Source organism: Triturus cristatus, chromosome 7 (assembly GCF_964204655.1).
Source record: "Triturus cristatus chromosome 7, aTriCri1.1, whole genome shotgun sequence".
Lineage (NCBI taxonomy): Eukaryota > Metazoa > Chordata > Amphibia > Caudata > Salamandridae > Triturus > Triturus cristatus.
Window position 1 is genome coordinate 1,612,950,908 of NC_140590.1, and position 26,565 is coordinate 1,612,977,472.

The 26,565-nt window shown below is 44.2% G+C and overlaps 1 protein-coding gene across 1 annotated transcript in view; it reads right to left on the minus strand.

Annotated features, from left to right (window-relative positions):
* The window catches only part of TM9SF4 (transmembrane 9 superfamily member 4), a 137,879-nt gene that overhangs the window by 53,683 nt on the left and 57,631 nt on the right, over nt 1-26,565 (minus strand). Inside the window, exons 2-7 of the mRNA XM_085619499.1 lie at nt 11,073-11,186; nt 9,927-10,026; nt 9,086-9,254; nt 8,437-8,566; nt 8,073-8,196; nt 1,082-1,200 (exon numbers count right to left, since the gene is read on the minus strand). Of these exons, the coding sequence (XP_085475625.1) occupies nt 1,082-1,200; nt 8,073-8,196; nt 8,437-8,566; nt 9,086-9,254; nt 9,927-10,026; nt 11,073-11,186 (756 nt within the window). The remainder of the gene's footprint in view (nt 1-1,081; nt 1,201-8,072; nt 8,197-8,436; nt 8,567-9,085; nt 9,255-9,926; nt 10,027-11,072; nt 11,187-26,565) is intronic.

The window sequence follows — 26,565 nt, forward strand, 5'->3', positions numbered from 1 at the left end:
TTTAAAATAATAAATTCAATTCGAATTTTACAAATGAAGATTTAAGAGTGAAGTAGGTTATTTATATTTCGAGACAGAATTGTGCTCAAATGTTCTGGATATAGATTCATGAAAAGCCCTTGGGCAAATCAAAAGAAGAGCACTACAATAATCGCTGGTAACATATCAAGACAAGCCCAAAAGATTGGAAACTAGTTTGTCTGATATTACCCTAAGGTCCTGGAATTCGTATTGGCGATGAAACAAATGCCGCACTATAACCAGCAATTTTGCACAATTATCAGATATATGCAGATAGTGCAAAACCTATGGACGCTAGATCTGCATTAAAAAATATGCACTCTGTCATTTCCGTTTCTGAATTTGGGTAATTTAGGGCACATTTCCCTTGCAGCATTTCTCTTGCTAGGACCGAGACGCAACAATCATAAGGAGCAATATCATTAAACAAAACCCATAAACTTTACAACTGCTTATATAGCCTCAGCGAACAAACAGATATTGAAGCTAGGATTGCATTACTTTAGAGCCGTATTGGTGCCAAGCCAAAACCCCAATTTACTTTTGTGGGGACAGAGCAAAGCAACAGAGAGAAATTAAAGATCGTAACTGCAAGAATCAGCAAGCTAAACCACAAGAGTCAGCAAAACCTCTGGCATTCAAGTGCATCAATTCACCCCGAGCATTGAAAGGGATGACTAACTTTCCACCCTGTAAATTACGGGTCCTCCAGTTTATTAGAAATGCTAAAATGAAGTGGTGCAGTCGGCACTGTACTCACTGCGCTCGCATTAAGAGAAGCTATTTAACAAAGATGAATAGACAAGCTCTTCAAAACAGCTAAAGTTCCATTGTGTCCAAGCCAAATTTTCTATTAGAGTTTAAAAACTGTTTCACGTTTTTGGGATTGCGATTCTATGGGTTGCATTCGTTCTTAATTCCCTTCGTCAAATTATGGTTTAGGGAATGGTGAACCATTATTCAAAATGCAACAATTGCAAGAAAACTATTACAGGGTCCCACTGCTGCAAATTGTAGTTGAAGATAAAACAAAAGTTCAACCTTGGACTATACTTCTTACCTCCCAGTGGACAGAGTAAGAGAAAAGCAGCTGGTTCTCTTTGGAGGGGTCGATCTCCTGAGGAGAGTTGCCAGACGCTTCGGGAAGTGTGCATGTCCCCTTCTCATTCACCTTCAAATCTAGAGGAAAACAGCTTAAACATCAGTAACTTCATTACGACAAACAGGTGAACGCATAATAAAAAGGTTACGTTGTCTGGAATGCACTGTGGTCTGGTAAGGAATGCACTGTGGTCTGGTAAGGAGGCTTTCATCAGAAACCAAACAAAACGATGCCCTTACATGTAGGAGATGGCAGCGCAGTCCAGCCGACTAGGCCTTTGAAACAATCCTAATCTTGGTAGGTTCTGAAAACGACACTTATCCTGGTGCGCCAACTCCCACTCACCCAGATCAATCTGGCTCCTTTAGGCCACCACCAGTGTGACTCGCTTGTGGACCAGCAAATTGCCCTACCACCATGAATGGAAATCCGTCTGGCCACCACAAACACTGTGACACACCAACAATTACCATTTATGGGAGCCACTAATATCACACAGTCATGCTACCACCAAAACGTGACCCACCACTATGAGACACACAACAAATGCCCACCTTTACAAGCTATCAAAATGCTGCCTGGTCCTTTTCCACAATCAAAATGGTTTACTTCTGGAAACCATTAAAGCAACTTGCTACCCTCCATGCCAACAAAACAAGATCCAACCCTCCCAGCGTCCATAACACTGCCCATCCTGTTGGGCCACCTCATCCACAACCATCACTACTACTACTATCACAACGGGGCACTAAAATACCAGCAAGTAAAAACAGCTATAATCTCCCCTCTTGTGCCATCAAAAGAGAAACAGCAACCAAACATATACTACCACATGCGTGCCACCAAAAGAAATGCCACCCTTTTGGGTCACCAAACCTCCCATTTGCATTTGGATCTCTCCAAAATACCCCACATTCAACCAACTGCATGCTCAGTGGCTCATTCTTGTAACACCCCAACATCAAACCCACTGGTCTTCAAATTAACCCTAATATCTGTGGCTCACCAAACAAAACACATACCTTTGTAAGCCACAAAACTTGTTCCGGTACAGATGAAGAGAACCCCACAAACCCTCACAGGCCACCAGAAAAAGAAAACATATGTTGCTTGGCTGGATTATGAACTAACTGCACTTAGATTCAAATAACTCAAACCAACCACCCCAACGTCTGAGGTTCAAACATTTCCAACTTCGCAAAGCCATTAGCAGCAAAACCCCTCTTCAGTGTCCCCTGCAGAGGACACCATGAAACACCTGACCTGAAGTTCTTGTAGTCTATAAAAGTAGGGCGCTCAGCAGGACCTCAAGTCTCCAAAAGAACAAGTTACTTACCTTCGGTAACGCTTTTTCTGGGGGATACAGTATCTGCCTGTGGATTCCTCACCTTCTGAATATCCCCTGCGCCAGCATTCCGCGGACATTTTTCCAAGCTCTCCACGCCGACGAGGTAGTCAAAATGCTATGGCTCCGCATGCGGCTCCACATGAGGTCACTGGAGCCATAAGAGGGCCACGTCGGTGTGATGACGTCAGTTCCACCCACTTTTTCCATGCCTCCGAGGCGAAACGGGCGGACCGACCATAGAGACAATGCATACATAGTACACAGTATTCACACAAATACACACAGTATAAAGTGAAAAAGGAAAGCAAAAGAAAGCAAGCATTTCTTATAAGTCTACATAAAGACAAACAAGAGGTAATACAAAATGACAATATGAAGCAACATATTAACCACTTTAAGGTATAAAAGGGTGGACAACAGGGAGGTGGGTGGGTCAGTGAGGAATCCACAGGCAGATACTGTATCCACCAGAAAAAGTGTTACCGAAGATAAGTAACTAGTTCTTCTGATGGATATATCTGTCTGTGGATTCCTCACCTTACGAATAGAATCCCACAGCAGTCCAACACCTGGAGGAGGGTGTTCACCCTTCTATACCAAAAAGTCCTGCATAACAGAGCGCGCGAAATGGCTGTCCCTCCTTACCTCGGAATCTAAGCAGTAATGCTTCGCGAAAGTGTGGAGGGAGGCCCAAGTTGCGGCCTTACAGATGTCCAACACAGGAACACCTCTGGACAAGGCAGAAGTAGATGACTTAGCCCTGGTAGAATGAGCTCTAATGCCTTCAGGAGGGTCCTGACCAGCCAGAGCGCAGCAGATCTTGATGCACAAGAAGATCCACCTGGATAGAGTGCGCTTGTGCACCACCTTGCCCTTCATGCGTCCAACGTAGCCCACAAAGAGCTGACCGTCCAATCGCAGGTCCTTCGATCTATCCAAATAGAAACTAACCGCCCTCTTAGGATCCAAGCGGTGAAGCCTCTCTTCCTCCTTGGAAGGGTGAGGGGGTGGGGGGAGATAGAAAGTAGGGAGGGTAATGAACTGCCCTAGATGGAAAGGAGTTACCACCTTAGGCAGAAAAGCAGCCCTGGTCCTGAGAACCATCCTTTCAGCATGAGAAGTCAGAAACGGAGGCTTAGAACTCAAAGCCTGAAGCTCGCTCACCCTCCTGGCTGAGTTGATAGCCACAAGGAAGACCGTTTTGAATGACAGCAGTCTTAAAGGACAACTATGCATAGGTTCTAATGGGGAACCCATTAAGAAAGTTAAAACTAGATTTAAATACCACTGGGCCATAATGAAGGGAGTAAGCAGAAACTATTAGTAAGGCCCTTAATAAACCTTAAAACAATCGAAGATTTAAAAAGAGACGGCTGATCAGGCAAACAAAGAAACGCAGATAAAGCCGACAAATAACCTTTAACAGTAGCCACAGCACAACACTGCTGGGCCAAATGCAGCGAAAAACAAACAACATCAAAAAGATGGGCTTATAAGGGATCAATAGACCTCTCTCCACATCATTTAACAAATCTTGACCACCTGTAGGGGTAAATGGACTTGGTGGAGTGTCGCCTGGCCGATAAAATAACATCCACCACTTCAGGCGGGAGAGAGAAAGAGTTCAGGTTGCCCCGTTCAATCTCCAGGCATGAAGGTGCAGGCTCTGGAGGTGGGGGGTGTAGAACCTGCCCCTCAGACTGCGAGAGGAGGTCTACCCTGAAAGGGAGATGAAGCAGAGGGTGCAACGAAAGGTGAAGAAGGTCCGTGTACCACACCCTTCTTGGCCAATCCGGGGCGATCAAAATAACTTGGGCCCGTTCTTGGCGAATCTTCCTCAGAACCCGAGGAATCAAGGGTATGGGAGGAAACGCATAAAGGAGTTGTGAACTCCAACTCAACTGAAACGCGTCCCCCAACGCCCCCTGCGTCAGAAACTGGAGACCCGAAGAGTGCCCCACGTCCGGAAGATGTGTCGAACTACCTCCGGATGAAGCCTCCACTCGTGGTCGGCGGAGAACTGCAGACAGACTGTGCGCACGCACGTTCAGAACCCAGGCCAGATGATTTGCATCAAACAAATCCGATGGTCCTGAGCCGAGGACCAAAGCCGCAACGCCTCCCTGCAGAGACGGTACGACCCTACTCCTACCAGCTTGTTGACGTACCACACCGCGGCAGTGTTGTCCGTCAGGTCTCGAACCGACTGACCGCAAAGGGAAGGGAGAAAGGCCTTGAGCGCCAAAAGTATCGCCCGCAATTTCAGAAGATTGATATGAAGCAATCTTTCCTCTGGAGACCAAAGACCCTTGATCTCCTGATCACCCAGATGAGCACCCCATCCTAGGGTAGAGGCATCCGTTATCACTGTGGCCACAGACAGAGGAAGTTGAAAGGGCTTTCCTTGAGACAGATTGCCCTCCACGCTCCACCAAGACAGATCCGCTGCAGCTTCTCTGGAGATTCTGACTGACTCCCTGAGATCCCTGTTGTGCGGATGCCATTGCCTGCGGAGACACCACTGGAGCGCCCTCATGTGCCAGAGTGCATGGTTGACCAACAGAATGCACCGAGCAGGCGTAGGATTTTCAGAACTGGAACAACCGCTCCATTGTGAAACAAAGGGATCATTTCCTGAATGTCGAGAATCCTTTGCGGAGGAGGAAAAGCGCGACACAGTGGTATCCAGTACTGCCCCTATGAACAGGTTGCGCTGAGAGGGCGCCAGGTGAGATTTGGGCACATTTATCGAAAAACCCAATCTGAGCAACAGCTGAGTTGTTACCTGCAGATGACTACGTACCATCTCTGGCGACTCTGCCTTCAGAAGCCAGTCGTCCAGGTAGGGCAAAACCGGGATCCCCGACCTCCTGAGATGGGCAGCCACCACCGCCATCACCTTGGAGAAGACTCGAGGTGCAGTAGTAGGACCAAATAGAAGGACCGCAAACTGGTAATGTTGCGAACCAACCGTAAACCGGAGATACTTCCTGTGCGACTTCAGGATTGGGATGTGAAAGATGGACACCATCCAGTCCTCCTGTTGCAGCGCCTGAAGAACCTGCGCTAGGGTGAGCATCTTGAACCTCTCCTGCTTGAGAAACAGATTCAAGATTCTGAGATCCAAGATGGGTCATAACCTGCCATCCTTCTTGGGAATCAGGAAATACCGGGAGTAGCATCCCTGACACCTTTCCTGCCCTGGAACCACCTCTATCGCACCTTTTTGTAACAGGACAAGCACCTCCTTCTGAAGAAGTAAATGATCCCCCGTGCAAAATCCCTGGTAAGGAGGAGAGAATTCCCTAAAGAGAAGGGCGTACCCATTTTCTACCAGATCTAAAACCCAAAGTTCCAATCCCATAGAAAATGGGTAAGCCGGCCGGCCGCCCCCACCCCCCCCCCCCACCCCTCCCAGGATCTGCATGATCCAGGATGGCGGATCTAGGGCTGCTTTCCTGCATTACCAGGAGGGGCTGGGGAGGTAGAGGAGGAGGAGGAAGAGGGCTGACGACCCGCTCCACGAAGGCAACCTCTGCCCTTACCCCTGTAGGACTTGTACAAGGGGTTGTGTTGCTGTGGCTGATGGGAACCACGAAAGGAAGACTTCCCAAAGCCACGGTATCTTCTATACCCTCCCTGAAATTTCCCCGATCTTCCTCAGATAATTTTGGAAGAAGCTGTTTGGCAGAGTCCATAAGGGAATGAATGTATCTACCCAAAAAACAGGTAGCGTTGGTGGACTTCAAAGCCATACTCGCTGAGAAGACATTCTTTGCAGATTGTTCAAGTTACTTGGAATCCCTGTCAGCAGCAGCCTGCGGAAAGGCGCCCGTGGACTGCTTTGAACATGAAGCCTGCACCACCAAACTCTCGGGCGAGGGATAAGACGAAAGGAACACAGGATCCCCTGGAGCAGACCTGTACCTTTTGGACACCGACCTTGAAACTGCAGGAGCAGAAAGAGGATTGCATCACACCTCCAGGATTGGCTCTGTCAAGGCATCATTGAACGGCAAAAGTGGCTCAACCACAGAGGACGGAGAGTGAAGTACCTCTGTGAGCAGATTAGGCTTACACTCAGCCATAGGGAGCTGCAGATCCAAGAGCTCTGCAGCCTTCCTTATCACAGTATGGTAAGGTGCAACTTCCTTCGAGGGGGTAGATTTCTGAGACGCAAATCTACGGAGAGGTGTCAAGTCCACTTGCCTCACACAGACCCTCGAACATATCCTCAGGCTCATAAATTTCACCTTCCTCCATTTCTTCAGCCTCGTACCACTCCTCCTGTAACAACCTCTGCGCCTCTCTCATTGAGCGCATCTTCGGTCGCGGTGTCGGCAGCGCCACGTGCGATGTCGATGGCTCGGGGAGCGGCGTCGAAGGAGGATCCACAGCAGCAGCCGTCGCCGAACGAATCTGAGAAGGTGGTCCGCAGGACGGAGCCGGGGACTGCACATACGGCGTCAACATCCTTGGAGCCGGGAAATGCCAGGACGGCGTCGTCGGCATGAGTGGCACGAAGGGGGCCTGAGGACAATGGAGAGGCACACCCAAATGAAATGCCAGAGGACCCACGGGACCCGAAGGGGTAAAGTAGAGTATGAGGCCCTGGTAAACACACTATACATCGCATTTAAAAAATGCAAGGGATCCGAACCTGGCGCTGGAAATTGAGGATACTGCGCCGGTTCGAGATCCAATCGAGGCACCTTCGGAGTCGGAACCACCGGGGCCACAGGAGCTGAAGGAGCCTCAGCATCAGCCAGATCCGACAAAACTTCCAGAGTCAGAAAAAATCTGGGTGTCGGTGACTGCGCCGGAGTCCCCTTGTACGAAGGAGAATGGGTCGGAGTCACTTGAGGAGACACTGAAAGTGAAGGAGAGACAAAGTCCTTAACACGACGTCGAGGAGCCAGAGAAGGCGACCTCGAAACCACAGGCTTCGATGAATGGCGCCGAGATCCATGCCTCTTCTTTTACTTGTACTTCCTCTTCGAGTAATGTGAATTGGACGACCTCGAACGTTTGACCCCTTTTTCCTTTTCTCACTTTAGCCATGTACAGTTTGGCTTCCCGTTCCTTCAAGGCCTTCGGGTTCATCTTTCTACAGCAGGAACAGCCCTCGACGTCGTGATCTGACGATAAGCACCACAGACAGTCCTCATGGGGGTCAGTGATCGACATATGACCCCCGCACTCTTTACAGGGCTTGAAACCAGACTTCCTTGGAGCAGACATGGCAAAACCACAGAAGGAAATAAGCTAAAATACAAAGTATCTAGCAGAAAGTATGGAGAGTCCCAGAAAAACCTTTAGCGTCGACAGCGCGTTAAAAAGGGAACTGATGTCATCACACCGACGTGGCCCTCTTATGGCTCCAGTGACGTCATGTGGAGCCATAGCATTGTGACGACCTAGTCGGCGTGGAGAGCTAGGAAAAATTTACACGGAATGCTGGCGCAGGGGATATTCGTAAGGTGAGGAATTCCCAGGCAGATGTATCCATCAGAACACTAGGACACCTTGCTCACAGAGGAGCAGAGGTACAAACCCCTCAAATATGGCCTTCTGAGTACGTTGGGAAAGCTTAACATTTACCTGATAATTTGATGCTCTGAGGAATGACCTCGAAACGCACAACCCTGAAAGTGTGCTCCTGGTTATCTTCCACGTCCTCCCGGTGATAATGCAGGATAAAGGATAGGTGGTTGTGCACATAGTACTGAAAGAAAGATTAAACATCAGGGTTAGCATTCTGAGCATTTTCATGTTGAGTAAGGAGAGCTGGTACCACATCCCTAAGAGATTCACTTCACAGGAATCAACCCTTCTACACAGAGCACAAAACAGCACCTCCATGGTTGCTCAGTTACCCTATAAAAGGACGCCATAATCACAACTCTGAAAGCAAGTTCTACCTTCCCCAAGTAACACAGATCAAGTTGTGGCATTCCACGCTTACTTTTTTCTCTTCTTTGAACCCGACACGGTACCCATGTTCAAACTGCACTTCAGTTTCTTTTTTCTTTTCCCCATCTTCGCTCTTCAAGTAGATCTCCAGGCGGGAGGCCACAGGAAGGTTATCAGCAATTCTGAAAACAAAGAGCAGGAGGCGAGATACTACAGTCAATAAACTGCTATTAAAATGCTGTAAAAACTGCTATTAATTGTTTCTATTGTCAAACTACAGGAAGAGAGAAAAAAAAATGTACTAAGGGGTGGGAAAATGTTACTTAAAGTGCCAAAAACAAATTAGAAAAAAATTCCAAAACAGACAATTGCAGCAAAAAAGTTAAAGGAAAAAGAAACTAAAAGCTCAAAAGGAGAACAGGTTGGGCCGGGTGCAGGGGGAAGCTGAAAGATCCCCATGATAGTTAAAAAAACATACAGCAGGTGCAGACAAAAAACCCATAGCCGCACTCACTATTTTGTCCCCTTCCAACCAATATGGCAAGATTTAAATTAAGTGGATTAGAACAAAGTGAAAGGCATTAATGTTCATACAAACAAAAATGATCAGGTAGAATCATATGCTAAGAGAGAAGCACCACACCTCCAGCACCCTGATCCAACCCCAAAACCTAACCTAGGAAGGACAGGGAAAGACTTACAGGTGGATGTAGTACTCCTCCTCGATACGCTCTACCATGAGCTTACTCTGCGCAACGGTCAACGTTGTAGTTTTACTGGGTGTGTAGCACAGAACCTCACACTTTTTCTCACTGTTCATCAGCACATTGAAAGGAGTGTTAACAATTCGGTCACCGCGCAGCACCTCACCTGCATGAAAACAGAGATCCCCAATACATATTAATCTAAAGGACACGTTCTAACAACTAGTATCTTGAGGATGGGCATGGGGTTGCAAGCACCACCATCTGAAGTAGGCCAGTTTCTCGCTCTAGATATAAATGACCGCCCAGATAGAAGCCTTCTTGTACGACGGCTCCTCAGCCCACAGTCGCAACTCACCAGGTAGAGGATACTGTGCAAATCACATATCCTATCTAGATGCAAGAGACTCACCAAGTAAGCCATTTATGCATTGGCTTCTCCATGCACCCATACATCACTCAGCAAACAAACTTCTACCCATAGCATTCTCCCTTCAGAAATACATGACTGTCAAGAAACTCCTTTTTTACATCATGCCTGCTTCTACGTTGAAAAAGAAGGAGCAGGACAAAGTATACCCCCCTTGAACACTCTTATTCACAGAAACCGGTTATGGAAAGTACGTCTTCTGCCTTCCTTCTAAGCCTGCTCAGTCCAAGTAACCTTCTTTCGCACACCATTTCTGTCGTTTGAAGCCACAGAGCTAAACCCAAACAATCATAGTGACCCATCAAACGGGGTATTTAATATACAAAACAGCAAGCAACATCAGAGGCTGCATGGCCGACCTCCGATGTATAGAGGAAGGATTACGGAGAATAGCACAGAAGAGTTTACCCAGATTCTCAGCCTTATAAATGATCTTGTCAGGTTGGCAGAAAGGCAGCGAATAATACTCATAAGGAAGTTGAGTCCGAGAACTTGTGAGCTTCACAGCCTATACAAAGATAAAAAAAAACAGGGTATTGGCACAAGAACACATCAAGGGTCAATGAAACGGCTAGGACAGAGAAATATATCCAACCACCTCCTCCCTGCCCATTACAACATTTAGTCTGTTTGATGCAATTGAATCCTGCCACTGGAAATCACATGGCAACACAAACAGGATTGTTGCCTGGAAAGCAGGTTTACCCCATCTACTAACAATTAGAAAAAGAGGAAAAGCATTGTAAAATTAGGCCTGTAAGAAGTTTCAAGCCTGTCTGTGGGTATATTTGAACTTCACAACTTTGGAAAGCTGAGAATCTTGTGGAATTGACAACTTTATGTCAGGAGATTTTTCCCGCAAATTCATGCCTTAGTAGGAACATTCTCATTCAGAAATCTTTTTTTCACCACACACAAAACATTCATCTTGGAGGACTTTGTACCAGTTATTTTTAAACTTCACTATTAGTATGGCATAGAGATATTTTTAAACTTAACTACTGGTATGGAGTAGAGGGAGCTGCAGTTCATACAACCTTTAAAAACACACACAAATGCTTTCAAAATTGGTATTTCATCAACACAGATATATAAAAACTCAACATCTTTCACCAAGATTATAAGGAAAACAGGAGTTCAACTCAGTATGTTGCCTTTCCTCCATTATTCAATAAAATCTTTATTCAGTTTAACAAACTTTAAAAGTTAATAGAGCAATAATCATTAATGATAAAAACAGTTATATGATAAAAGGTATATCATACAATCCAGTTCACTTAATCCAGTAACAGGCTACCAATAATATTTACAATAATAAGTATATTGTTAAATAATCTTATTCCGTGACCTGCATCCATTTTCTCCACTATTCCCAACATCTCTCCAGTATTCGTCCAGCACAACTTCCACCTCTGATGCCAAAAACCATCACTCTGTATCTCACCAGTACCTCCTCACTCTTGTGACTCACCTTCAGCACATGCCCCTCCACTACCCCAAGCATCTTTACCAACATTTGCCTCAGCTTTTGAGAAGAAAATCAAAAAAACCTACCTTGATTTCCACAGGGTCATTTTGATGGAAGTTGATTGGGGCAACACCAGGCACATAGAAGGTGCTCGCCCTGTGGAGAATGGCGAGAAGGGCCAAGGCCCACAAGCACCTGGCCTGTGGAATTGGAGAGAAAAGTTAACAGATTAAATCACTTTCATTGCGCTTTGGGCAACATCAGATACTCCTGTTTTTGCAGGATCGTAGAGGTAGGGAAGGGGTTGGGGGCGGGAAACTTCTCAAGCAGCTCCTTTAATTTCGGCACAGCATATAAAGCAACGTTCTTGCCATGGAGTACTTCCATAACTTTGTAAAAATCATTCTCCATGTGAAATGTACAGTCTACAACTAGAAGCAATATATCCATTCAAATTAACATTAATTCCAACCCCATTCATGAAAATATGCCTTTTAAATCAATGAACCCGGGTTAGGCCAATCTTTGTTTTCCTCAATGTGGAGGGAGGAAATGTATTGTGTTCAAGTATCTACAAATACGAGGCACTTGCAGAGATCAGAAATTGAACTCATTATCTTTTGACAGTTTTTGAGGGAATACGGATTCCTCAGGCACACATTACATTGTTAACACAGGTCTTACAAGGGACAAGCCAGCAAGTGATGGAGCACCGAAAAAGTATCTTATTAGTGCCAAGAACCTACTACAGTGAAGAAAATTTGCTTTAAAAGATAGCCATATTATAGTGCTATGCGGATCACCAAGCGTTTCCCAATACTTCACCTTTTTAGGTCACACCTACTAGACAGCGGTCTGTTGCGAGGCATATTGTGGCTTACCGGGAACATAGTGGTGCTTGGAGCTCCCCTTTTACTTATAATTGGTTGGCTTTCCTTGTCCCCCTCACTAGCCTGCTTCTTATCAGTGTACCAGCTGGCCAGTCTTGTTTTTGTCTCTTTCATGGAGCATTGCCGCTACCATCCCTTTGATTGGCTGAAAGATCTGCTTCCATTGATTGCTTTTCAAGCACTACTTTTTGCGGTCTGGCTTGACAGTGCAGATGTCCTCAGACAATTGTGTGTGCATCACTTGAGAGGGACTTTGGCTCCTCCCACATGTTGGGAGCACAGAGTACATTTTTTCAATTGGGGAGAAGTTACGTGCTTCCACAAAAAAGTGTTGCCCCTCCACTCAGCTGTTATGTTTCATGGTCTAGCTGCTTGAGCTTTAACTTTCAGGGTACACACCTGACATTCCTTTACACTCAGATCCATCAGCATTGCAAATTAATCTTTTGTGTTGAGCATAAGTGTGCATACATTTTCCAGCTGTCTCCCTCGTGTACTTCGCTCCCCATGCATTGCTCTGTCATCAGCGTTTCTTCCACCCCCTCCTTGTTGGGCATGCCCATGTACTTCTACCCATGCTCCCACAAACCCCCACCCCTCCAATTTGCATGATGATGCATTCTTGGAACTAATCGACTGCTGAAGAGAGAACGGTTTAAAGGGCAGAGCGAGTGACTTGATATTGCCGAGATAGGGCAGAATGGCGACAGCTTTGGAGAATATCTTCCGGACGGCTGTATGACGGAATAACGCATGCTTTTATAACACCGTCATTACAACGCACGTGTGTTTGCCACGCATGCTTCTAGAATGAAAACGTTTACCACGCATGTGCCTTTACCAGAATTCAAGGCAAGAGCCGAGCCACAGCAAAGCCAAGGTTTGACTTGGCTCTACGAGACCATGTACAAGCAGAGGCAGAAGAGAGAGAAAAAAAAAAATAAGTAAAAACTCATGATTTCTTTTTACTTCAAAAGACGTATGTCGAGGTAAATAAATGTTCGTTTCCTGATCAATTGTGTTTTAAACATTTAAAAAGCCCGTACAATGACAAGGACCTCTAAGTAACTACAAAGATAATTTAAGGAGCTCAGCTCGCGGAAATATGTTTTAATTAGGGCTCCTGGTTTTATGGTATTTTTTTTTTTTTACATTTCCGTCTGTATTTATCCATATTTCTTTTTTGGCCATTTTATCTGTATTTATCCATATCTATTTGTGTTGTGTATGAATGAAGTTGTAAAACTGTACATTTCCATATTTAACTGATACACGCACTCATACTTTGATGTCTGTCACGATTTTGCAATTTAAGTTGCCAAGTATTACACAACAATGCATTCACTAAATATTAGCATTATACCACAAATGTATGTGATATATGCTATTATTTATAGAAATGCGATCCTGTTTAATTTCCCATGCTGTCCATCTGCTAGTTGTTGGCTGCAATTCATGAAAGACTGCACGGAGAGTCACTTAAAAGAAGCACAATTTCCTGTATTTATCCACTTTTAAAAATAAATGCAGACAGAAATCACATTGTTTTCTCTGTATTTATCTGTAAAAATCAGTAAATACGGAAAATAGGGAGCCTTAGGTGTAATCTACAAGTCAAAAGTGAAACTTTTGGCAGAGACAACTCTGCTTTTCATACCTTTTCTATGTCAACAAACGGAGTACCGTTAAATCAAAATAAATATATATAGATTCTACGGCGGCATTTAGTGCTATAACAAAAACAAGTCATCAACTGCCTGGAGTAGAGCAAAAAGAATTGAAATGACGGTAAAAGTGAATAGGTGGAGCACATGACACTTGATCTTACAACGCCTCTGCCCTCACTGGTGTTCAGCATGTGTTCTTGATCAGTGTTTGCTGGGCTCGGTTTAGTTTCCCACTGCTGCTAGCCGTGGACATGGTTTCCCTTTGAAAGCAGGGCGCCGATCTTGTTCCATCCCACCCATCAACCTGCCCTTCCTTCTCCCTTTTGCCCCTCACCTCTAATTTAACAGTTTAATATGCGATTCAGATGGGGAGGGGATCTGGCCTGTGAATGAATACAAAAGTCACACGTTACGCCCCACTAAAAGGGCCCAGGGCGCTATAGAGCACAAGCTATATATTGCACCAATCCTGCACTCAGAGAGCCAGAGGAGGCCTTATAAAACAGGGGTGGCACACATATACAGCTGCCATTTTGTTCCAGATTCATGTGTGATGTTTTGCTCCAGTCCACGTTTTTCTTTGGATTCTGGAGTTTATAGCTCTGTTTTTTAAAGAAATAAACAAGACTACAAGTCCCAGAATCGCAAGAAAAAAACTTGTCCTGGAGCAGCACATCACCTTGATAAAATGGCAGGGCTGCACGCAAGCAATGTGTTTGCAATGTGTTAAGTCACACGCTACAGCATGTTGACTTTTTTTAAGTCGTGTGTCCGTGTCCACTTAGACATCTGCATGCGTCCTGTAAAATCATGAGCTGCCATCTATTTAACACAATTTGATGGGTAAACAATTATGATTTGTTTATCATCTGCTAATCACGCTCTTCATTGCAGGCAGTGTCTTTTTAGGCATTTATACTTCCAAGGTGGATTACACCTGAATTTCACAGATAATATACGCAGGACTGGTTTACATTTACAGCCATCAATGCAGTTTCTGCTTTTTTTGTCGAAGTTCTTTTTATTCAGCATCATAGGCAAGTATAACAACATGAAGACAGTAGGGTGTTTAAGACCTTAGTTCAACGCATTCAGCTAGTTGTAGTTCGGATTCACATGTCACAAGATCTTTACAACCATCCCCCCCCCCCCCTCCGACAAATGAGAAGATGCTTGGTTTTGAACATCAAACCTGAAGGTTAACTCCTCAAACAAAAAAACACAAAACAAAATCCCCCCCCCCCCCCCCTCACAAACCCTCCCTCCTCCCCTTCCCCGGTGTTGGTGTCGCCGAGTAAAGAAGCAGATAACATGGTTAGTTTTGCAAAATGGGCAGTAAGAGTAGAGCCACAATCTCTCAGCAAATGCTGAGGGTGTCAGCCAACCTTATTTGGATTTTTTAGAATTGAAAAAGATGCATGGCCCTTAAACAGGGCAGTTTATGCTTTTTACTATATAAAGGGCATTGTTGTATCGGCCTGACGGCCTTAAGGTCATTCCACCCCCAATAACATTAACTGACTGCAAGTAAAATGTTAATGGGCTAGTCCTGGGCAAGTAAAGGCTGCTGCGTAAGCGACCACCACTGAGCTGCTGGATGATTACTATTATGCTGCTGGTGTAATACGACAACTCCGTGCACTTAGCGCTCTGTGAATTGGAAAAGAGTGTATGGAGAGCAGCTACAGACTGTTATACTGTCATTTAAGCCTGCAAAAACGATTGCAGCTTTTTCAACTTCAGCCTTGGTGGATCAATACTATTCCTTGCTTTAAATCGTCAGCAGATACTTTAGCTCCAGTGAAATGCATCCACAAGAAAAAGGTTCAAGCTACTGGTAGATATACACTCTAGTTCAAGTCAAGTCAAAGAAATCTTTGGCTAAAATTATCCTTAAAGAGCAAGATTTAACAGCTGTACAAATGCACTGCATCAATTAACTATAGTCCTCATAAAATAGAGAAATATAGAAATAACAAATTTGGCAATTAGTTTAAAACGTGCTATGATACAGTACAAAAATAGGCCTCATCACTAAATAAAATATACAATAGTAAATTGGTCATTCTACAGGAGGTAAGTAATTCGGTCCCCTTCCTCAAAGTAACTCCACTTCTGATAAAATTTAGCACGACATAACATACATCGGGTGTTTCCAATCTCCTTAAAAAAGACAGTAAGTTCTTATATGCGCCCGTCGGGGGGCATTGGTCTCAAAAACATGCGGCGTGGGACTGATTAAATGTACAGAGGAGCATAATATGACATGAACTTTGACTCGCAGAATTATTACAAGAACAACATGGTAATGGGCGAAAGAAAAGTGCCTTACATGGGAAAAGTAACAAAGTGCACTGTGCTTGGCCTTAAACGAGTTAAATGAAAATAATCTATAGGATTCGTTATAAAGAACAGATAAGGTTCCATCCCAGAGGACGTACAAATAACAGAGGGCCTGATAATACTGGACATAGTAGCTGCACAGGCCATCCTTTCATCCATACAAAATGCTTGATAAAGCCAGATTTTTGCTTTACACATCATATTTATGTCCTCAGGTTTGTTAAACAGTTCAGGAACTTCTAGTTGATAACACATTTTTCTAATGTAGGTATGCCAAGGTATGCGGCTTAAATTGTCAAGTAAAAAGTCCCCAATAGACTTCCTCACAAGGCCTGCTTCCTGTTTAGCCCAACAGTTAATCCATAAAATCAGAGCGGGGAGGCCAATAGTGTCTAAGTAGGATAGGCAAACTTCTTCATGGCAAACGATAGATGCCGTACTTCTCGAGGTCCATAACAGCATGCAAATAAACCAATTTTCAGTATGTTATAGAAATAAACTTGTGTTACTGTAGCCCCAGATTCCTGTCCCATAGGACCCAACTAGAATACTCTTGTTCTTGTAAATGTGAACTAACTCCCTGACTGGCTTCTGGCGTAGTATATGTGCAAAGAAAAAGACAGCCTTGTTAGTCTTGAGTAATTGTTGGTTTCTCAAAGTTTGCAAAGTATTCCATCTGCATGTTGTATTAAATAAAATGCCCAGTTACTTAAAGGTACCGGTTCTACTCAACTGAACGCCCCCCAGCTTATGATGTTTACATTTAAAAATGCTGTCTTTGGAGGGCCACATGTCATAACAAAGGATTAGGAGAAAATGGCTTTTACATCCAGGTCGTCCATAAAAGATAGTAACAAGTCTAATAATATTTGGAGACCATTGACACGTTCTAGAAACAAGTACTGCGTCATCACCGTACGTTAGGATGGAGATTGGATCATTTCCCATCCTGGGCCCATCCTTACCCTTTGTTATCAGAAATCTGTTGATATTTATATATAAAAGAAAAGGTGTCAAGATACAGCCCCATCATACCCCTCTGCATGTTTTTATAGGGGACGTTAATTCTCCAGTTGCAGCATATAGTACTGAAACCGACGTGTCAAAACTCAAGTGTTTTAGCATTATAAGTAGTTCTTTTTCTACCCCCATTTGTTCCATTATAATTCATGATTTACTGTGATTTACAAAATCAAAAGTACTTGTTGGATCCATAAATGGTAGATGGCGTGCCCCCTCTTTGGCATGGGCATACTCTCCAGACCAGAAGATACAGGTTGAGGCACTGTTTTTAACGAGGAGATTCACCTTAAATTACTAAGGTACGAATTTAGTTCTAATTTAAAAGTGATTATCGGTTCTTAAACCCCTGTTGACCTTAAAATGAAGACAAATTAGATTGCCATAATTGATTAGATATATAAAGCTGTTCTAATTTAGGGTAATTGGGATTTGTGTTAACTGTATAGGAATGCATTATCATTGGATATAGGCCTATCTCTATTGTATTAAGAATATAGAAATGTGTAATTAACTATTAGTGATGTAAAGATGCTTAATACATTGGAAATAATCCAAAACTACATTGTTTGAAATACAGTACCTCTATGTTATACTGGCACAACATTAGAATGGATATAGGCAGAGTTATACTTTTATCAAGATCATGTTTTTTTGAAGTTTCAATTGAATAGTTATATTTGTTTTTTCTATTATTTCAGCCCTGATGACGTCTTTTTAAGACGAAACGCGTTGGCTGAAGTATCACAACAAAGAATGAGCAGATATATACAACAAAGCTGCAAGTCTTTAATTTGAAAAATCGAACGACCATTTCTAAGAAAAAACTTGATTCGAATTACAATAAAGAAGAATGGATCTACATTATGAACTATCTGCCTAATGACTTCTTTCGTTTTGAAGATTTGATTCTAATACAGACATTATTGTATTTAAATGGTGTTGCTCCTTCTTCTTGTAATTAAGTATTTGTTAGTGTGGGTGTTTAGCGGTAAACCACGAGAAGTGAGCACCTTTTCCTTATTACCTAATCTTTTTTTAACATTTGAATACGCCTAGTGCGCTACTGCCGGGAGCCCTACCGCTCGAGTTGTGTTGTTAATCCATGATTTATTGTGATTTACAAAATCAAAAGTATTTGTTGGATCCATAAATGGTAGATGGCATGCCCCCTCTTTGGCATGGACATACTCTCCAGACCAGAAGATACAGGTTGAGGCACTGTTCACAGTGCCAACTCCTGGCTAGAAGCCAAACTGAATTTCAGAAATATTTATTTCCATCAGCCCAAGCTTCCAGGTGGAACATGATAACTCTCTCTCAAGGATCCATGCATTAGAATCTGTTAATGCGATTGGGCGATAGCAGTTAGGCTGTCATCCATCCCCTTTCTTGAAAATCGGTACCAGAATTGCTTGGCTCAAGACCCTGGAAGGGGGGCCTACTATAGCAGCTCTGATTACATTGGTTAGAAGGGGGGGCTCATAATGGGATATGATCTTTAAATATGTCAACTGGAACTCCCATCAATTCCTGGCGCCTTCCCATCAGTGTTCCTCAAGATAGTCATGGCAGCTTCCCTTACGCTGAACGAATTCTTGTACTCTTGTAATTCAGTTTCAAATTAAAGCCATACATCCATTAATGAGTTAGAGCCAGATTCTAGGTCCTCTACATAAAAAAGTCAGTATGTTTTCCCCATCTCTCTGCCAGCATTAAAGATCCCACCTTAAGTATCCGAAATCCTTAAAAAACACATGGGAGATTCACAGCCTCCCAGAATTTCATATGATCCCTAGTCCTACCTGCTTCAAGCAAGTCTTCCCAAGCTTTACACCTAATCTCTTTTTTGAGTGCTTCTAGAGTCTATTTATATCTGCCACATGATTGCCTTATTTTCTGTGGGCTTTGGAGATTCATATCCAAAGCTACTTTTAGGCGTTTGTGGACTGTTGAGCAAGAGGCATCAAGCCAGCTAAAAGGCTTAGCCTTGGTGCAGACAGGTCTAGTTAAGAAATAGAGGGACAAATATTTTAAAAACTTTCTTGAATATCATATGGATCTGAATAATCTGACAGACAGCTAGAAAAGGCCTCCTTCTTTTCATTTGAGTTTAGTTATAAAAATATAAGGCACCACCATTTTCCAATTTACTCTTTACACCTTTAGATTTAGAGAATTCACAATAGAGTAACTTCCCAAGCGGAGCATCCATATTCACAATTCTATTCTGGAGGCACCAAAAGGGGATTGTAATCATTACTACAGTTACTTATAATCTCAAACCCCTTAAGAAGCTTAGACAGATCTGTTGTAGCCAATATAAAATTAATTGTGCTCCCTTAGTCGCTTTTCATTATAGGGGGGGCATGCGATGTTGCCAGCTCATTAAGAAAGATGAAATCATATTTCATTACAATTTTGTTCAAAGATTTACTTTACCCGGGGTGACAACAATGGGACATTTCATTGTTACTCCGATAAAACAATCTGCATGCACGTTGGCCACTAAAATCATACACAGATATTTAAATTTCCGGTCCAAATAAAAAAAAATGTTACAGGTCCTCGTATCCAAATAGTTTTCTAGAAAATCATCAATTTGATCTATAGACTCTCTCGATGAATGATTACAATTATTATAATAAAAATGTATGAGTAAGATATCAGAGGAAGTCTGAAGTGAAAGGAGCGTGACCAAAAAGATTGATGAAGAGAATACTTTACTTACATGGATCAGGTTAGCTTCAACAGAGCTAAACATGGCCAGCCCTCCTTTTGCTCTACCTGCTGGTGAAGGGGTTGCACGATGGAAGAAAGCATAGTGCCCATCAATATGGAGGTCATCACTCACCCAGGTCTCTTGGCCGCAGATTAAATCAAACTTATTTATCAAGGATATCCAGTCATTACTGTTAATTTTTGTACGGGCACCAGGAATATTCCAAGAGATGGGCCGGAATGTGTTTCAAGGGAGCAGATAGAGGGGTATGCACTACTTATTTGTAGGCAGTGTATACGTTAAAATGTGATTGTGCAACATTATCTGCGACATTATCAGGACTAAATTGTCAACTATTGATATTTAGGCCTTCGAGTGGTTTGAAAAGATTTGATGTTGGACCATTAAAACAGATATCCTAAGCCCCTTATGGGTTGACCCCCATGACTGTCAAAAGTGGTGAGTTAACAACCAAACTAGAGGGTATATAAAAATAACCCAAGGAACATGACTGAATGTCGGTCTTAGACCTAGTTTTACCATGCAGATCGTTTACCAAATGCCTGACCAATGTGGGGTACTTGAAATTCCTCACTACACAGTCTCCTTTTGTACCCTTTTTGTGTGATCAATCCATCCCACCCTTCTTACTAACATATGGTTATAAAAATCAAAACAGGTTCCTTATTTTGTACCTAGCCAGTGAGCAAGTTTACATTTTAGGGAAGAAACGCCCTCTTTGGACCCAGGGGTAATAGCAGGCACGTCTTCCAAGACAATCACATAAGGGGTGCAGGCTGGTGGTAAATGTATCTTATTAATACAATGCCAATGACTTCGGTCCCTTGTGATACTCCTGAGCTGTTTGTGCTGCCACACAGAAGATTTAGAAACACAATCTTCAACCCCCAAAGACGAGGATTCATTCCTTGCATTTAAAATATGGGTGGTGAAATTAGGTGCTGGTGAAGGCCTTTTTCTATGGACTGCACTGCTGCAAATCCAGAGAAAACATAAAAAATGGCACCTGGGTCTAGATATCTGAAAGAGTGCTGGAATGTCCCTTTCTTAGGACGGTTCCCCTGACCCACCCGTGGGTGGCAATGCTTATCATCAGGCAACCTCCTCGCACTACAAACCTATTCGTACTGCGGGCTACAACCCCCTCACTGAGAGGGAGGAGCTCAGGGATGTTTTATTTGTGAAGAAAAGAGGTATCCTAAAATCTCTAGATGAGCAGGGCATGGTGAGAGGTAAGATAAAGAAGTGTACGTGAATTAAAACTAACTCTAGGGTATGCCAGACAATTTTTTAAAGGGGATATCCAGAGGTCAGGATTGCTAAATTAGGCTATGACAGAGGAAGATTCAATCTGTCAAAGAACTCTAAATGTAAAACAAAAACCCTCATTAGCCATAGCCATGCCCCTAACCATTATGTCTCCAGCCATACCAGTTAATTTAGAATCAATTCTTTTATAAAAATTAGTAAACATTTGGTACACCTTCAATAAAAAAAGTCAGAGTATATTTCCATGACTTCTTTTTAAATAACTTTTAATACTTCTGCACAAATGGCTTCATTGTCGCTAGGGACCACAACTGCCACTTTAGTTCTCAAGTTCAGGTTTGGTAGTGATTTGGCACAGTGGATTAAGCTTTTTTTGAATGCACAGAGTACAATGGAAAGGGGGGTGGGGGGGACGAAGGTCTCGTCGCACCTCCTTTTTTCATCTTCTTGTTTGGGTGGTGGACCAAGTAAGCTCACGACCTTTCCCCATTTTTACTTACTGTATAATAGATGTCGTTTAGGCTTGGCATAGGCAAAGAGGTTTATTGTAAATCTGAGTTCCCAGGTAAACTAATTAACTAGGCAACTGTGCTAGGTTTGCTAGTGACTGGGATGTTACAGCCCCCCCATGTATTAATTATGACTCTAGGTTTTAGTAGGGGAGGGTGGGGGGAGAAATCAGAGAGGCATTGGGCAGCGCAGATTCTTCCTTCAACAGACTCAATTTCTGAAGTGAGCATGCCCATTAGGGAGTACAAATAATTAGCAATGGTGGTTTTTGTTCTGGGTCCTTCAGCTGTGCTGGCCCTAATGTTTAAGCCTTGTGTTCTTCAGCTTCCCCATATTTAGTCCCCAAAAAGAGGAGCTATAAATGTACCTTGTTCTAATATTCGGGCCACCAGACGTAGAAGCCTGGGCCAGCCTCTTCCACACGTGGCGTTGAAAACAAAATGCTTTTAAGCGTTGCGGGCAGCTCCTCCTCAACGCCATCACTGCTGCACAGAATGCTGGGGGACATAGTCCCACTCCAGTTAGCAATGCCAAAGACAGTTTTACATATCAATTTTGCGCACTCTAGTTAAAGCCCTCAAGTCGTTTCTTTGTGCAATGGAATGTCACAGGCTCATGAATCCCAGCACCAAGGCAGGGTGCAGTAAATCTAAATTGGCGTTCTTCTCAGGAGGAGGCCATTAACTAAAACTAAATGCAACTTGATTGCTGATTTTTCGTTAAAAAATAAATTGGAGGACATAACATTTTCCATGAATTCCTTTTCAGCCATCTATAGACATTTCTATTTCATTTTCTAAACCTGACACGCTATCAGAGTTTGTCTAATAACAAGAAAGTTAGTCTGCTGATAGCCCATACCAAATCCTCTGGTGCTCCATGGGATTATGTCCTAGCTCTTTCTGCACAAGGGTAACATTGTATTAGATATGAGCTGGGCCAAAGCCATCATGAGATGCTCCCTTCGTGAAGGCAGTGTCCCAGATAGACTAATAACAAGCATTTGCAATGCAATAGGTCTCGTATTTACTCAAGTTTAAGCTATTGGCATTGTAAATGACAACGCCCTTTATTTAGGTTTTAAAAACGAAAACAAAAATAAAAGGCATTGTTATTTGCAATGTCAATAGCTCAAACTCGCGTAAATGCAAGACCTATTGCATTGCAAATGCTTGTTTACGTACGGTGAGCCCACTCTTAACGAAATACAGGAGTGTTTTCATGATTATACATTCTCCTAGCTTTTTATTCCTCATAGAACAGTTCACCCCAGCCTTGATAACTAGTGCTAAATTTTTCATAACGGAGAAGAAACAATATGAGGAAGAAACTGGTACATGAAGCTGCTAGGTGTGGACCACTGCAGACTGAGTGTGCATTTGACTAGTGTGCTGCATGCCGCATGTCCCAAAGTATGGTGACCACAATTGTTGCCGGGCTCAGTTGTCTTCCATTTGCATTTTGATTGAAAATAACCTGTGAGAGTGTCACTGCATAGTCTTCTGTGATTTGGTACATGCACTGGACTTATGCTTTTATTGTTTTTCGGTGTCTGCAAACCAAATCACGACTCCAATCATACTATCAAAGATGCAGCATCTTCATGTTAATGATGAGGATGTCTCATTGTAATGTTGTGAATAACATTAAAAAAACAGCAGGCGGTGCCAAACATGACAGAATGTGATATATATAGTTTTTCGTACTGTATGTGTGGTAAATCATTAAAGAAACCCATTTTTTGAGTTGGTTGTATGGCAATTGAATCTATCATTGCACTCTTAGAATGCCCTCCAAGCCACAGGCAAGGGATGAAGAGTGGCAGGGAAGTGCAAATTAACATTATATGAGCGTCAGCGGATAATAGGACAAAATTTTTTGAGCTGGTCAAATCCTGACAAATAGACAGTAGAAGGCGTAGAGCCAGCTATGGAGGAGTAATTAAAAAAAACAAAAAACCGCTGGGGGTATCTGAATGCCAATAAAGGTCTCCTAGATACTGTCCCTCTGAGTAGCAATAGTTTTGTAACTTCTTCAGTATTTATTTTAATGGTGCAAACCAGACTACGAAGAAAAAAGTAACAGAGTGCTTTTCAGCTTAATGCAGAAGGTAGGAGAAACAATATGAGCGATAGAATCGAGGGATTTAAATAGAGCATGATATACTAAAGCGAATACCCATTTAAACACGCGCTGGTCACACTCTGCTCCCGGCACCCCGAGCGCGGCGAACGCACTAATTAACAATCGCGCGCAGGAGACTTAACAAGCCTGGGAGTGGTGCGTGCGCAGTCTGCTCTTTTTGTAAGCACGTGCTTGTGGCGCGCCACTGCGCGCTCCCGCAAGGTGGATGCCGCCACAAGCACAAGTATGTGCTTTGAAAAAGAGCAGAACGGCTAAAGGTCCTCCTATGCCGCGCATGCGCGCTGCGTAGGCGAAACCTAAAAAGGGTATGTGTAACGCTCTTATTAAACGAAACCTACTCTTAACCCAGAGGAATGGTCTACCATAGGCCCATTTCTCCACTGCCATTCCTAAGTGAGCTTGTGGATAAAAGTGGTTTACTATCAATTTTCGAGCTTAGTGACCAACAATAGACTATGCAAAAAAATCAGATGTGGGAGTAGTGTAGGCTATAGTACAGAACCCACCACTGTCTCAGTTCTGGACGATTTACGATGTGCTGCCAATGCCTGCATTCCTACTGGATTTGACAGCAAGTTTGGATATGGGCACTTGCGCTGTTCTTTTGACTCTGCTCTCTGAACTTGGCATAACTGCACAATATTTGCTCTGATTTGTCAACTTTCCATCTTAGAGATCCTTATAGCCGACATAGGCCTTTTTCATGTCCTCAGAAAAGCTCTACCCATGTGGGGTGACCCAGGGCCCATTTCATCATTGTTGCTTTTTAAATCTTAATGTTATTCCTTTGTCCTATTTAATCAAGGTGTTTGGGTTAAATTTATTTAAACTTGAAGGTGACCCTCTGACTGCTGCACTTAACTGCATGACTGTCTTTTTAGGTCTCACCTGAGCCAGCGGATGCGCTGCTCTGCGAGACATTTAGTAAGTGGGTGTTTCAAAGTGCTACCACACGCTTTTGCTGGCCTCAAGCTTGCGGTTACGCGCACGTGCATGCACGCAGCCGCCATCTGGCTTTCTGTTATGGCTCATTAAGCCTTACAACGCGCGAATCACTTTTACTTCCCCCCCCCTCCCTTCTCCCACTCCCTCCTTGTTAACTTTCGCGTGTTTTTAAAAAAACTTTTCTTTCTGCTTGTGCGCACCCAAATCCCGGTCGCACCGCACGTTTTCTTTTTGCTCGCACACAACTCCCGGTCGCGGCCGCACGTCTTTTGATGATGTTGCAGAGGGTCCCGATGCGGTACAGCACCACTAAAAGCATTTGGCAGAACCAGTAGTTTCCAAATTCGATAACGGTTGGATTTGCCAATGCTTGCTCTAATTCGTGTCTCTCACAATCTCTGCCTCCCCCCATGGCCCACTCCTCTTAGTACCTGCCACTGTCCATCAGCCCTTCATTCGCACGCGCATCTTCTGCTCGGGCAGTCATTTCAGCTCCATGCCCCAATCGCCGCTCTCATTCTCCCCATCCTGTTGATGTTTTCGTGTTTCCCCTTCTCTTCATGCTCTACTCCCTTTTTTTGCAGATTTATATAGCACGAACACGACCCAAAGGTATTGGGAGCGCTTTACATGAGGACCGGTTACTTTACACAAAGACTCCTTTTCCATGTTTCCTCCTCAATATCCCCTCCGTCTCTCCCTTCGTCCCTTTACCCCTTACTCTCTCACACCCAAGCCTTCACAACCTTCTTTCTCTCCCTCTTTCGCCCCCCTACCTCACCTCCTCCGTGTCCCCATTTATTACTCCTTACCCCCTCTGATACTCTATGCCTCCCCGGAGCTCAGGAGAACTCCCCGCCTCTGGTTTCACGCTGCCCCCGGGGCCTGCTCCCCAGCCCTGTCTCCTGCATGTGTTTTGTTTCCTGCTGTCTGTGTTTGCGGAGGCGGGACGGGAGCCCTTCCCGGGGGCACATTCCCCACGAGCATCATGGCCAGGCAGAGCCAGCATTGTGTGGCTGTTTATTTTTCTTATGGATGATGCACAGGTGCTTTTATTCCGCCCAGTCGCTGAGCGCAAGCCGGAGGGGTTGCGGCATCGCCGAGTGGCGTTTCCAGTGCCTTGAAGACACTACCGCCTGGTTGCCTTGTTTTGGGACCTGAAATATACGGAGCTCGGACTCATGGAGGTAGCTGTAAATACATAGACTATGGGCTACTGTTTAAGACGCAGCAGTTCATGGCTTGTCCCACTGCTCCTTGAGTATTTACAACGTGCGGACCCCTGGACTGACGCATTGGTCCTATGCTACACTCTAGTGCTCACAATGCTTCGCATGGAATCACAATTACCATTATACAAGGCATTGCTCCCTGCATTCTGTAAAGAGAGAACTGAACGACCAAGTATTCTGAAAACGTCACCACCCACTGGCAGGCACCGTGTGAAACTCACTTTGCCGAGTCTGCTGCTCTCAACCTTTCCCTTGCAGCGGCCCGTGAGCAACCTCCCCCCCCCCCCCCCCCCCGCCAAACCCGTGAATCACCTTCCCCCGCAGCGCCCCCCCCTCCACACCACTGTTTATATTTAACTATGGCGGGCCGTGCACTGCCCTTCCCCTGCTATCATCTCCCACAGCATGCCCCTGTTTATTGTTTACGGCGGCTAGTAGTGCTGTTAATGGGACAGTCCCAGCAGTTTTGTGGCACTGGCGTGAAAGCCTTGCACGGTGGTTTGATACTGTGCGAAAGGCACTTATTACAGAGTGGTCTTAGTATAAAGTTTATAGGAGAGGCGAGGGCTCGTGAATAGTGTCCTCTTTGCGGGGAGTTCTGAAGAACTGCTCGGCTTCAGGCCACCATGACCCCCCCCCCCCCCCCCCCCCACACACACACTTAATTGCCCAGATTGCCAAGGGAGCGTTGCATGTTTTCCGCCGCCTCCTGCGCAGGGCCTGGTGGCTCACTGAGTGGCCGGACTTCAGTGCAGGCCCTTTAGTCAGCCGGGAACATCAGGCAATGTCGTAGAAACGTGCTGTGTGAGAGAGGC